Source organism: Rhincodon typus, chromosome 2, assembly GCF_021869965.1.
Source record: "Rhincodon typus isolate 14 chromosome 2, sRhiTyp1.1, whole genome shotgun sequence".
NCBI lineage: Eukaryota > Metazoa > Chordata > Chondrichthyes > Orectolobiformes > Rhincodontidae > Rhincodon > Rhincodon typus.
The window spans coordinates 83,745,363-83,758,236 of NC_063333.1; the positions used below are offsets into that span (position 1 = coordinate 83,745,363).

The following is a 12,874-nucleotide window of genomic DNA, read 5'->3' on the forward strand; positions in this document are numbered from 1 at the left end:
TTCTGTTCATCTAGATGCTAAACAATCATCTCCTCAACCTGAGGCATTCTAGATTTTCCAGCCATAGCAATTTCCTCGAACCATTTACCCTGTCAAGCCCCTTCATTTTATGTTCCAGTGCAACCATTTCCCATTATGCCGTGTTAATTTTAAAAAAAAACTCCACACAGTCACCTGAGGCTGGAATTGAACCTGGGTCCCTGGTGCCGTGAGGCAACAGTACTAACCTCTGAGCCACCATGCACTTGGATCAACACAAGTAATGATTTCTAAACCAATATTTAGACTAATGGATGGCAGATTTAAAACAATGATGAGGAGGAATTGCTTCTCTCAAAGTGTTGTGAATCTGTGGAATTCAGTACCACAGAATGCACTGGACATCAGATACCGAATAAATTTAATGAGGACATACACAGATTTTTAATTGGTAATGGGTTAAAGGGCTGTGGAGAGTGGGCAGGCAAGTGGAGTTGAGGCTGATTCAGCCATGATAGTATTAAACAGCAGAGCAGGCACAAGGGGCTGAATTACCAGCTCCTCCTTGTTCTTAAGAATAGTCCCTCGGCTCTGCGCCTATATTTATAGTCTGTCACCTGACCAAGTACTTAAAAAGTCTACTCTTTGTTTGCTCTCCCACATAAGCGTGTTCCCACGTATGGTTTTGCCAGGACCTGATCATATAATCGCAGCAATGCCTCTGTGCATTTGCTCTCCAAACTCTGTTCTAAAGTCTCATATACAACAAGCAATTGGAAAGCAAATTGTATCTGCATGTTAACTAACCTTAACTGCTCACGTATAAGGCGTTCAGGTCTCTCTGTATACCAACATTTGCCATTGTCTCCTTTTCAAAGCAAATGTTTTCCTGTTTTTCTTACCAATGCATATATTTCATACTTCTGTACATTCCATCTGCATTATTGCTCACTCATTTAACTTCTCTTGACAGCCTTGCCCATCTTCCTTGTAGCTTACATTTCCATCTAGCTTTATTTGTAAGAAGGCATTGTGCACAGTTCTCTTACCTAATTCATTGATGCAGACTGAAGCCCAAGTACTGATTCTTGTGATACCCCACTAGTTGCAACTAACCAATCTGGAAATGTCTCATGAGAAATATTACTTCTTCCAAATTATAGTTAGCTCAAATTACACTGCTTGAACAGTCAACCAGATGATGAAACAAATTCAGCAACACGTATGTCATTATGTCTTTTTGACCATTAACCCAAACATTACCAAAAGTACTGCATCGTCAAGACACTCCATCTGAATCTCTCCTCTAGTCAGTACTTTCATTTCAGATTAAACCAGACTATTTGCAATACAGTAACTTCTTTAATGCTGAAAGCTTTCGAAACCATTTTCTCTATCGCAGGACTGCCTATGTTCATACAGTCATACAAAACAGAAACAGACCCTTCGTCGATGCCATCCAGGTTTCCCAAACTTAACTAGTCCCATTTACCTGTGTTTGGTCCATATCCCTCAACCTTTCCTATTCATGTATCTGTATAAATAACTTTTAAATGTTGTAACTGTAACTGCATCTATTGCTTCCTCTGGCAGTCCATTTTACAAATGCACCGCCCTCTATGAAAAAGTTTCTCCTCGGGTCCCTTTTAAATCTTTCCCCTCTCACTTTAAACCTATGCCCTCTAGTTTTGAACTCCCCCACCCTGGGGAAAAGACCTTTTGAAAGTCACCTTATCTATGTCCATCATGATTTTATAAAACCTCTATAAGGACACCCCTCAACCTCCTACGGTCCAGGGAAAAGAGTCCCAATCTATCCAGCCTCTCCCCATAACTCAAACCCTCCAGTCCAGGTAAATTGTAAATCTCTTCTGAACCCCTTCCAATTTAATAATATCATTCCATTAGAAGGGTGACCAGAACTGTACACAGCACTCAAAGTGGCCCCACCAATGCCCTGTACAGCCACAATATGATGTCCCAACTCCAGCACTCATTGACCTGAGCAATGAAGGCAAGCATGCCAAACATCATCTTTATCACTTTGTCTGCCTGTATACCTATATACTTGAACCCCTAGATCTCTCTGTTCAATAACACTCCCCAGGACCCTACCATTAACTCTGAGTCCTGTTATAGTTTGTCTTACCAAAACACAACACCTCACATTTAGCTAAATTTTAACTCCATCCACCACTCCTTCGCCCAGTGCCCCACCTGATCAAGATTAGATAGCCGCCTTCACTGTATACTGCACCATTAATTTTGGTGTCACCCGCAAACTTATTAAACATGCTACCTGTATTTTCACCCAAATCATTTACAGAAATGACAAACAACAGTTGACCCAGCACTTACCCCTGCAGAACACCGCTGGCCACGGGACTTGGTCAAAAAAACAACCCTCTACCACTCCCTTTAATTCGTCTTATTTCTGCCAAGTCAAAGGAGTTGCCATGGACACCCACATGGGTCCCAGTTATGCCTGCCACTTTAGGGTATGTGGAACGATTCTTGTTTCGTTGCCACTTCATGCTCTCCCTGGACTTAGAAAAATTTGTTCATTTGGCCTCCAATTTCCATTTCTCTATAACTTTCACATTGTCCATTTCTGACACTTGCCTACCTTTTCCTTGAGCTCTCTGTCTCCATTTCGGGGAATAAACTGTCAACTACCATCCAATACAAAGCCACTGACTTTCATTGCAACCTTCACTATAGCTCTTCCCACCCCATGTCCTGCAAGGATTCCACCCCAGTCTCCCAGTTCTTTTGCCTATGTCATGTCTGTTTGGACGATGCACTGCTGACATGGCTTCTTTCTTCCATAACCGTGGTTTCCCACCTACTGTGGTTGACCGGGCCCTCGACTGCATCCGCCCTTTGCCCTTCCCATCACTCACAACAGTGTGATCGGTTCCCCTTTGTTCTCCCTTTTCATCTCACCAGCCTCCGCATTCTAAGGATCATTCTCAGCCATTTCAGACAACTCCAGCACAATGTCACCACCAAATGCATCTTCCTCTGACTCCCCCTGTCTGCATTTCGCAGGGATCGTTCTGTCTGGGACACCTAGTCCATTCATCGACCACCAACACCCTGACCCTGACCTTCCTGTAGCTAGTCATTTTTAATATAGCATCCTGCTCGTATGCTCACTTGTCTGTCCTCCGCATGCTGTAATGCTCCAGTGAATCGCAGTGAAAACTGGAGGAGCAACATCTTGTCTTCAAACTAGGCCGTTTACAATCTTCTGGGCTCAATATTGAGTTCAACACTTTCAAATTGTGAACCCAGTCCTTCCCTTTCTTTTAGCTTTGCTTGTTACATTCTCTGTCACCATGTCTTCTCTCCCCTTCCCCCATTCCAGTGGAACTGACTGTTCTTTCCAGCCTGGCAATTAGACACACCAGTGTTTCGACATTCTCACATTCCGCTCACTTAATCTGAACTAATAAACATCCTTTCTCCCTCAGCACTTCAACCCTCCTGCTCCCACCCCCATTGCATGAATACTGCCCCCTTCACACTTCACTTCAGCTCTGATGAAGTGTCATCTAGACTCAAAATATTAGCTTGCTTTGATCTCCAGCATTTTTTGTTTTCAGTGCAGATTCCAGCATCTGCAGTAATTTGCATCTGTACCACCACCCTCTGTCTCCTACTGTCGAGCCAGTTTTGTATCCAATTGACTAGTTCTCCCTGGATCTCATGTGATCTAATTTCACTAACCAGTCTATCATGCGCAACCTTATCGAAAGCCTTGCTAAAGTCCATACAGGCAACCTCCACGACTCTACCCTCATCTACCTTATTGGTCACATCCTCAAAAAAAAAACTCAATCACGTTTATGAGACGCATACAAAGCCATGCTGACTATCCCTAATCAGTTCTTGCCTCTCCAAATGCATGTAAATCCTGTTCCTCAAAATACTCTCCATCAACTTACCCACCACTGACATCAGATTCACCGGTCTGAAGTTCCCTGGTTTTTCCTTGCAGCCGTTCTTAAATAAAGGCACAGGCACGCATGGCAGTAGATGATAAAAAATATCTCTGCTAGGGGCCCCACAATTTCTTCCATATCTTCCCACAACGTCCTAGGATACACTTGGCCAGGTCCTGGCGAATGATCTACCTTTATGCGTTTTAAGACCTCCAGCATCCCCTCTTCTGTAAGCAACGGTAGCAACAGCCATAGGTCAATGGCAAGTATATCTTTCAAATAGGACTCCACTCATTCTTCTAAACTCCAATGAGTATAAGCCTAATGTACTCAAAATCTCCCCAGAAGAAAACTCCTTCCTACCCAGGATCAACTTAATGATCCTACAATGCGAATATATCTTCCCTTGGGTATGGGAGCCTGAACAGTTCACACCTATTCCAGTTGTGGTCTGACCCAGTGCTTTGTATCATTTAGGCAAGACCAGTTTAACCATTGCCCATTGTAAACTGAAAGGTGATATTTCTCTCCTTGGGAGAGAGGATAATTTTTTGGAGCAGTACCCTGTTGAAAAAACGAACATGTCATTGTGAATAGCTGACAAAAAGTTGGGTCTGGTTCAATCAAGTATTTGAAAACACAGCATTATTAATGCTAATGCAGAAACAAACTACGTGGTGGTTAATAGAAGATTGTTGAATTATCAAAATTTTTTTCTCCTCCTCCAGGCATCTCCAAGAGTCTACGTGGATGATAATTTGGTTGCTAAATTGGCAGAAAAACTAAATTATGAGGATACCACACCAGAAATATTTGATGACATTCAACGAAAGGTAGGTTTGAAGAAAAACTTTCACTTTGTTATTTGCCCTCCATCTTTGTCAGGTCTCTATATACCTGTGCTCGAAGATGAATTTTCCATTGCTAACTTAGAGGTTACTATATGATTGAGTGAAGGAGGACTATATTTACAGTAGAGCAAAAGTTTTTTTTTTTTTTTTTTTTTTCTTTTTTAGCAATTTTACATTTTAATAAAATGCTCTATTACCTATCTCCATAAGGATAGACTGAACGTTAGTTGGAGCACTTTCAAGTTGCCAGTTCTGAGTATTGAATGGCCTGTTGCCATTCCTAAATCTGCTTAGATTTATCTTGTATCCTAACATCAATGTTAAATGTAGATAGAAGCATAACATTGCCAAGAAATATTAATAAATTAAGCAAATGTGTGAAACTGGCAAATCCTTTTCAATGTAGGCTATTCACTTTGGACCTAAAAAGGATGGAATAAGATCTTTCTCATTTGTATGAAGTTAGAAGTAATCGAGATCCAAAGATGATTGGGTTTCCATTGTACTTGGATCACTAAAATATAGACCAGAACCAACAGCATCAACAAGGCTAATATAATGCTGACTTTGGAAGTAGGAGTTTTGCTAAAGCTGTACAGAGGCTTGGTTTAACTGCACCTGGAGTTTTGAGCATCACACCTCCGGAAGGATGTGTTGACTTCGCAGATGGTGCAGTGTAGGTTTATCACAGTACTTGAATTCTAAAGACTAAATTACAAGAAGAAACTACATAAACCAAGGGAACAAAAACCAAAAGAAGTGTAGATGCTGGAAATCATAAACAAGACTGAAATTACTTGAAAAACTCAGCAGGTCTGGCAACATCTGTGGAGAGGAATCGTTCGTGTTTTGGGCCCAGTGACCCTTCAGAACTCCATTGGTTGTCCATAAACTAAGAAAGGGTTTTTCTCAGATTTGGATTGTGGATGATCTGAGCAAAGTGTTGAAGGTATTAATGCTAATGGGGTAGATAAAGAGTGATTTGAGGAGTTTCGGAGGTGGGGAGGAGGAAAAGGAATGCTGTGGAGGCATTTTTTTTTAAAGAAAAAAAAAAGATCGACACCTTTTGGGAATGAAGTTAGGAAATGTTGTTACGTCCAAAACATGGCTAAAGTTTGGAACTCTTTTGCAAGTTAATTGTTGATTTTTAAACCTGAGATTGATGATACATTTGGTAAATAAAAAATCCAAAAATACCTAAACCAGAGGCAAGTATTTGGATTTATTTTGCAGATCGGCCTTGATCTAATTAGATGGCAGAACAGGGTTAAAGAGCCAAAAAGCCTATTTCTGCTGTTACAAATCATGAAATTTAAATCTGATTTTTGGCAATCAACAATTAGAATTTCAAACATGTCACTGAATAATAGGGGTTATTTTAATCCTGTGCCTCTCTGGCCTTCAGAAACCAGTTGAGGTGAGTGTGTAGTTAAGTAAGAGCAATGATTTGCCACTCCATAACATTATGATCCTAGATTGTGTTTATATTACTGGACAAATCAGACCTAGACTGAACAAACGGAAGTTGCTGGAAAAGCTCAGCAGGTTTGGCAGCATCTGTGAAGAAAAAAAATCAGAGTTAACATTTTGGGTCTGGTGACACTTCCTCAGAACCGGACGCAAAATGTTAACACAGATTTTTTTTTCTTCAGAGTTGCTGCCAGACCTGCTGACCTTTTCCAGCAACTTCCGTCTTTGTTTCGGAGTTACGGCATCCGCAGTTCTTTTCGGTTTGTAGACCTAGACTGAAACCTGGCTTGATAGCTCGTGTTTTGTTTTGGTTTTAACAAAGTGGTCATGTAATGTTGCAGACTTTGTCTTAAAATAAAACATAAGTTTATTAACCCAAGAATGAAGATAAAATAGAATAAATCAAGTCATCGTCTTAGAATCATAGAATTTCTACAGTGCAGAAAGTGGTCATTTGGCCCATCGAGTCTGCCCCCACCCTCCCAAAGAGCATCCCACACAGACCCGCATCCGCGCAGACCCACACCCACCCCATCCCTGTAACCCTGCATTTTTTTTCTAACCATTGAACCCACCTAACCTGGACATCTTTGGACTGTGCAAGGGAACTAGAGCACCCCAACAAAATCCACACAGATACGAGGAAAATATGCACACTCCACACAAACAGTCACGCAAAGCTGGAATCTTTTAATACACAATCTAACATTTTTTTAAATGCAGTAAAAATATAATCCCATTAATCTCAAAACAATCCTTTTATAAATTGAAGACACCAGGAGACGGCTTTTGTATAGTGCCCAAAGCATCATTTGCATAATAGTTGCACCAGAGTTTGTATATAGACTGGATCTAAAGGTATACTTGAGCTTAAATGTACTCTGCTTTAAGTAACCTCTTCAGAGTATTATCCCAATGCTTCTATTCCGGGACTAATACTGACTCTTCACTCGCTTTTAATATAGTTCTCTGTATCCTTCTCTACTGAGGAGCACCGGTCTCTACACCATCCTTATCCAATAACTTGAGTGCTGCCCCAATCAAAATAAGTGAAACCAAAAGTCTGCTTCTCTAAGCTATGGGTGTTACAATAAATATTTTTTAAAAAACAAGTTCCAGAAGTCTTTGCGGATTACGAAACAATCCAAGATAGATAAATAACAGTAAGTGGTACACTAAACCCAATTCACTCTAAAGGCAGGCCTCAAATTCTATTTTAAAAGGAACCATATTAGCTACAGAAATAAAAACTGAAAGAACTGCAGATGCTGTAAATCAACAACTTCTCTTTTAACTCCTCTCATTTTCTTCAGGTCAGAGGGATGGCGATGGGTATATGGAACATTTCTTGTTCCAGTCCTATTCTGACCCCCACCAACAACCCTTTCTTCGATATATCAATGATCTCATCAGTGCTGCTTCCCCTCTATCATCCGGAATTGGAAACGTTCATCGACTTCGCTTCCCATTTCCACCCTGCCCTCCCTTTCACCTGGTCTATCTCTGACTCCCCTCTTCCCTTTCTCGACACTTCTGTTTCCATTTCTGGGGATATTGGCCACTAATATGCACTGTAAACCCACTGACTCCCACAGCTATCTGGACGATACATCCTCACACCCTGCTTCCTGTAAAGACTCCATCCCATTCTCTCAGTTTGTCCGTCTCTGTCATATATGTTCAGATGAGGCTAACTTCAACAAGAGAGACTCCGAAATGTCCACCTTCTTCCTCAACCGAGAATTCCCCAGCGTTGTTGTCGACAGGGCCCTCAACCAGATCCGACTCATCTCCTGCACTTCCGCCCTCACCCCTCTGTTCCCTCCTGAAACAACAATAGGTTACCCTTGTCCTTAGCTATCATCCCACCAGCATCCACATCCAGAAGATCATCAGATGCCATTTCTGCTACCTCCAGCAAGATGCCACCACCAGACACGCATTCCCCTCCCCTCCCTTGTCTGCCTTCCGCAGGGACTGTTCCCTCTGGGACACCCTGGTCCACTCTTCCTTCACCCCCAACAAACCCCCACAGCCCTACGGCACCTTCCCCTGCAACTGGCGAAGATGCAACACCTGCCCATTTACCTCCTCCCTCCCCACTATCCAAGGGCCTAAACATACCTTCCAGGTGAAGCAACACTTCACCTGCACTTCCCAGAATCTAGTCTACTGCATTCACTGCTCACAATGTGGTCTCCTCTACAATAAGGAAAGGAAGCTTAGACTGAGTGAATGCTTCGCAAAACATCTACGTTCTGCTCGCAAAAAATACCGAGTTACCCTGTTGCCTGCCACTTTAACACATCACCCTGTTCCCTGGCCAACATCTCCATCCCTGGCTGCAGTGTTCCAGCGAAACTCAACGCAAGCTAGAAGAACAACACCTCATTTTCCGCTTGGGAACTCTGCAGCCCTCCGGACTCTCTCGAGTTCAATAATAAGAACATAAGAACCAGGAGCAGGAGTAGGCCGTCTGGCCCTTCGAGCCTGCTCTGCCATTCAATAAGATAATTTTAAGGCCTCATAGCCTTAGCGTCATAGCCCTCTACGCCACACACTAGGCCTTGTTATCACATAGCCTGCCATTACACGCTATCTGTTGTTAGTCACTAACAGTCCCCATTAACAACTATTCCCTCTCCCAGCCAGATCGTTATCAACTCCTTTGTCTATCCAACTGCTCTTCTCTCTCTCTTTCTTTGGGCTGTATCGTATTGTTTACACCCTACCCCATCCCCCTCCCTGTTTTCTGCATATAAACCGACATTTTCCCAACTACCATCTGAGGAAGGGTCACCAGACCTGAAATGTTAACTCTGACTTTTTTCTTCACAGATGTTGCCAGACCTGCTGAGCTTTTCCAGCAACTTCTGTTTTTGTTCATCTCAGCTACAGAAATGTTTGAAGTTGATTCTTAAATTTAGATGCAATGAAAACCTATAGGTTACTAACTCAAAAACCAAACACCCAAAGTTAAACATATGTTTAACAAAATCACAGTTTACATCACACCATCTTCAAAGGACCCTTCTCCCTTCTGCCATTTTACGTTAACGCATTGGACACCTAAGAGAAAATAATGGAGTCTTGCATATAACATAACAGTTGGACTGTGATGACTATTTTTTCAGCTACATTGAGGCATAGAAGAGGTACAGTGAGTTGATTTGTTTAGATTTCCCTGCTGACCAGGGAAAATGGGATTAGTTGCTCAAACCATTAGAAATCTATGCTCTTCTGGACTCCAGAAATCCTGGGCCTTCTTTTGCTTTAGGTTCACTCTCCATTATGCCAATCCAACTATCTTAATACTGGGAACTGTATCTGTTGGTCTTCAATTCTGGCTTTCTCCCAATCTGAATCCTGTTCCCAACACCGTCCAGACTGTGATTTAGGCCAGGAAACCAAGACGATGTGTGCATATGACGGGTCAGCTGATGAAATTGGTGAGGCTTCACATTGCTGCTGTTTGCCCACCCTCTATATTATGCTAAGATCATCAATAGAATAGAATAGAATAGGTTCTGTTTCCAACCTTTTCAAGATGCTAAATTTGTATATTAGTAATTTCTGTCTATCTCATGGCTATCTGGAGCTTGACATAGTACGGGATCTGGGGGGGTGAAATTATCAGCCCTCATCTTCCCAACTCGAGACAATCAGACAGGGGATATACCCCGATGGAATCACATCAGAAACCATGTGTAGTTCCGGTGCAGTGATTACACTGGAATTTCCTAGGCAGCTTGAATCTCTGAAGAGCTATTATCCAGTGTGTGGGACGTTCCAAAACTCTATTCAACAGCGTTGAAGACCTCGAAGGATGCCGACTCGCTCGCATTGATCATTTAACTAGGAAAATTTCTACTCTTAAACTATAATACAGCAGTCACTCCACACCCCACCCAACAACAGCTGAGTGACATCCTCCCATTTCCCCCCCTACCAATAACTGAACAACCTCACTATCTGACTGCCTGCACCCCCAATCCCCCAACTATCCGCCTCACAGCCCTCTCTCTTTTGCCTCCTAGACCCATTGCTTTTACCTATGTGACTTCTCTCAGCTTGTCAAAGAAATGTTGCCAACTTTAGAACTTTGTTTACTTACTGGAGTACAGTATAATTGCTGTGAAAAGAGGGTATGGCTTCTGAGAAAATGTATTCTTGACTGTATACATGGTTCACTACACTGCCTGAGTTGGGAAGGTTCCTGCAACATAAATCAAGCCTCAAAAGATTTGATCTGGCTTACAAATAAGGATTCTGGATTTGATTGGCAAATTTTGGTCATAATGTTTGCCGCACAATGGTAGCATCCTGTTAAATGTTAAGATTTATGTACAAATGTAGGAAGTATTTTGTCTTAGAAAACTAATATTTGTTTACCTTTTTATAAAGGTCTATGAAATGATGCTGAAGGATGAGCAATTCTACCCTTCTTTCAGGCAAAATCCACTTTATGTGAGGATGTTAGCTGAGTTAGACATGTTGAAAGATCCAAGTATCAGAGGGTCAGATGATGGCGACTTGGGTATGTGAAAAATCTATAAATATAGATAGTATTCTGTTGGAACTGTTGAATGTTAACGTAATACCAAATACAAAGTTATCTACTGATACCTTTTGTTACTGTATCTGGTGTACTTCATATTGTGAATGTTTAAACTTTAATACCGGTTCCATGCATCTGGACTATCTTTACCTCCAGCGAGGCACATGCAGATGCAGCTAAAAGATCAATTACAAAGTCTTAATTCTGGGAATTTACAAGCCTAAGACAAAGAAAAGGCTGTGTTTATGTGCACCATAACATTTTTTGATCTAGGTGTCTGATTGGTTTCCTTGAACAACTAGATACACCAAACCATTGGGCTGGAGTGTGTAAGTTTAGAGTAATTATAGGTCTTTGTGTAGTTCGATACAACCAATGTTGGACAGCTCACAGTGCTAATGCTTTCACAAAACAGCTGGACTCACACTCCCACCTTAAGAGTAATGTTCCATCTAATTTCTTTTTTGCTATTTGTGGCTTATTTATACTGCACTACCGTTTAAAATTTGGTACATAATTATACAGACTTGCGTACCTCAAATTTTGTAGCGTTGATGTTGCCTGTTCGCTCCTGTGCGGTAGAATCCATTTGCCACAGGGACACATTCCTTCACCACCTCGAGGAAGCATTGGTTAGAGGCATTTTCAGCATGCTTAGTGCTGAGTTCAGAAAATGTGCTTACCGTCAGCAATCACTGCATATTCAGTGAGTGAGGGATGGAAGGATTTCATGAATAGTTGTTTAAAATTGAGGCTTTGCAGTAACTGGAAGCTACGCCAATGAAAGGAAAGTGGCTGAATGGGATTTCCTCTTTGCAGCACTGTTTGAGATGGGCTTATTCACTGTGCATAGGAGATAAATGCTTACCAAGACAGTGTTGTATTAGTTGAGTCCAGCAAATGCCATCTAATGTAGAGATAACAAGGTGTAGAGCTGGATGAACACAGCAGAGACCAGAAATGCCAGCTTTCCTGCTTTCCTGCTCCTCTGATGCTGCTTGGCCTGCTGTGTTTGTCCAGCTCTACACCTTGTTATCTCAGATTCTCCAGCGTCGGCAGTTCCTACTATCTCTGTAACACCATCTAATGTAGTGCATGTTAGAAGCATAGGATATGCAGTTGTTTAATTTTATAAACTAAACAATACTAGTTTTTTTAGTATGTTCTGAAGTATTTCATCCCTGGTACCTGCAGTCAATTTCCATTGCATCCGCTAAGGCCTGGTCAACTACTAAGTCGTAGTGCCCAGACATAGCCACAATATTCCAACTGAAGCCAAACTAATGTTTTAGAAAGGCTCATTGCAACTTGCTTGAGTTTCGTACTCTTGACTACTCTTGCTAATAAAGCCAAGGAATCTATAGATTTAGTTTCTTTTCCTGCCTCTTTGGTGACCTCAGTCCATTCTCTGCACTTCCTTTTAACATTTATGCCATTTTGGACTAAGTTATCTCTCCTTATTCTTTGTTTTTCTCCTGCCCCAATCCCCTGAACTCCTCCACTCCACCCACCCTCCAAATGGCGCAATTTCCAAGTTGTTTTTGTCCTGGCCAGACAAAATTGACTGAGGAACCATGGTTCTAGTGATAGACACTCATTCACTGAAGACTTTACAGCTACAAATAAGACTAGCTTCAGTGGAGAGGCAGTGTAATTCCTGTACGTAAGGACAGCTGATGTGACTTGCAAACAATTACTCCACTTCTGCTTTGCCTTCATTTAAGACAGGAAATGCTGGCATCATTCAGCATGTCAGGCAGTATTTGTGAAAAGAGAAACATCAAAGCTAAATGTCATTGTTAGAAATGGAAAACTTTAGAGATGTAATAGGTTTTAAGCAGGTACAGATACATGGAAAGAGGGAGAAGTGGAAAGTACTGATGAGGTCTCATCAATTGGAAAGCAGAAGTGATTAAATTGCAAGAACCCATGATGCAAGTAGAAGTTTATGCAAATAGGGACAAAATTAGGAAAAGTCAAGAGGATATTGAAAAATGTAATGGTAGAATCATTATAGCACCTGCCTTTTGAAATTTAAGATCCTAATTATCATTTGAGATTGGTGTTAC

At 41.6% G+C, this 12,874-nt stretch overlaps 2 protein-coding genes across 2 annotated transcripts in view; one reads left to right on the forward strand and one right to left on the reverse strand.

Annotated features, from left to right (window-relative positions):
- LOC109937399 (sorting nexin-13-like) overlaps positions 1–10,792 on the forward strand; it is a 93,971-nt gene extending 83,179 nt beyond the window's left edge. Inside the window, exons 11-12 of the mRNA XM_048617100.1 lie at positions 4,655–4,759; positions 10,652–10,792. Coding sequence (XP_048473057.1) covers positions 4,655–4,759; positions 10,652–10,792 — 246 coding nt within the window. The remainder of the gene's footprint in view (positions 1–4,654; positions 4,760–10,651) is intronic.
- Positions 1–12,874, reverse strand: part of LOC109931812 (histone deacetylase 9-like) — a 948,406-nt gene that overhangs the window by 867,589 nt on the left and 67,943 nt on the right. The window lies entirely within an intron of this gene.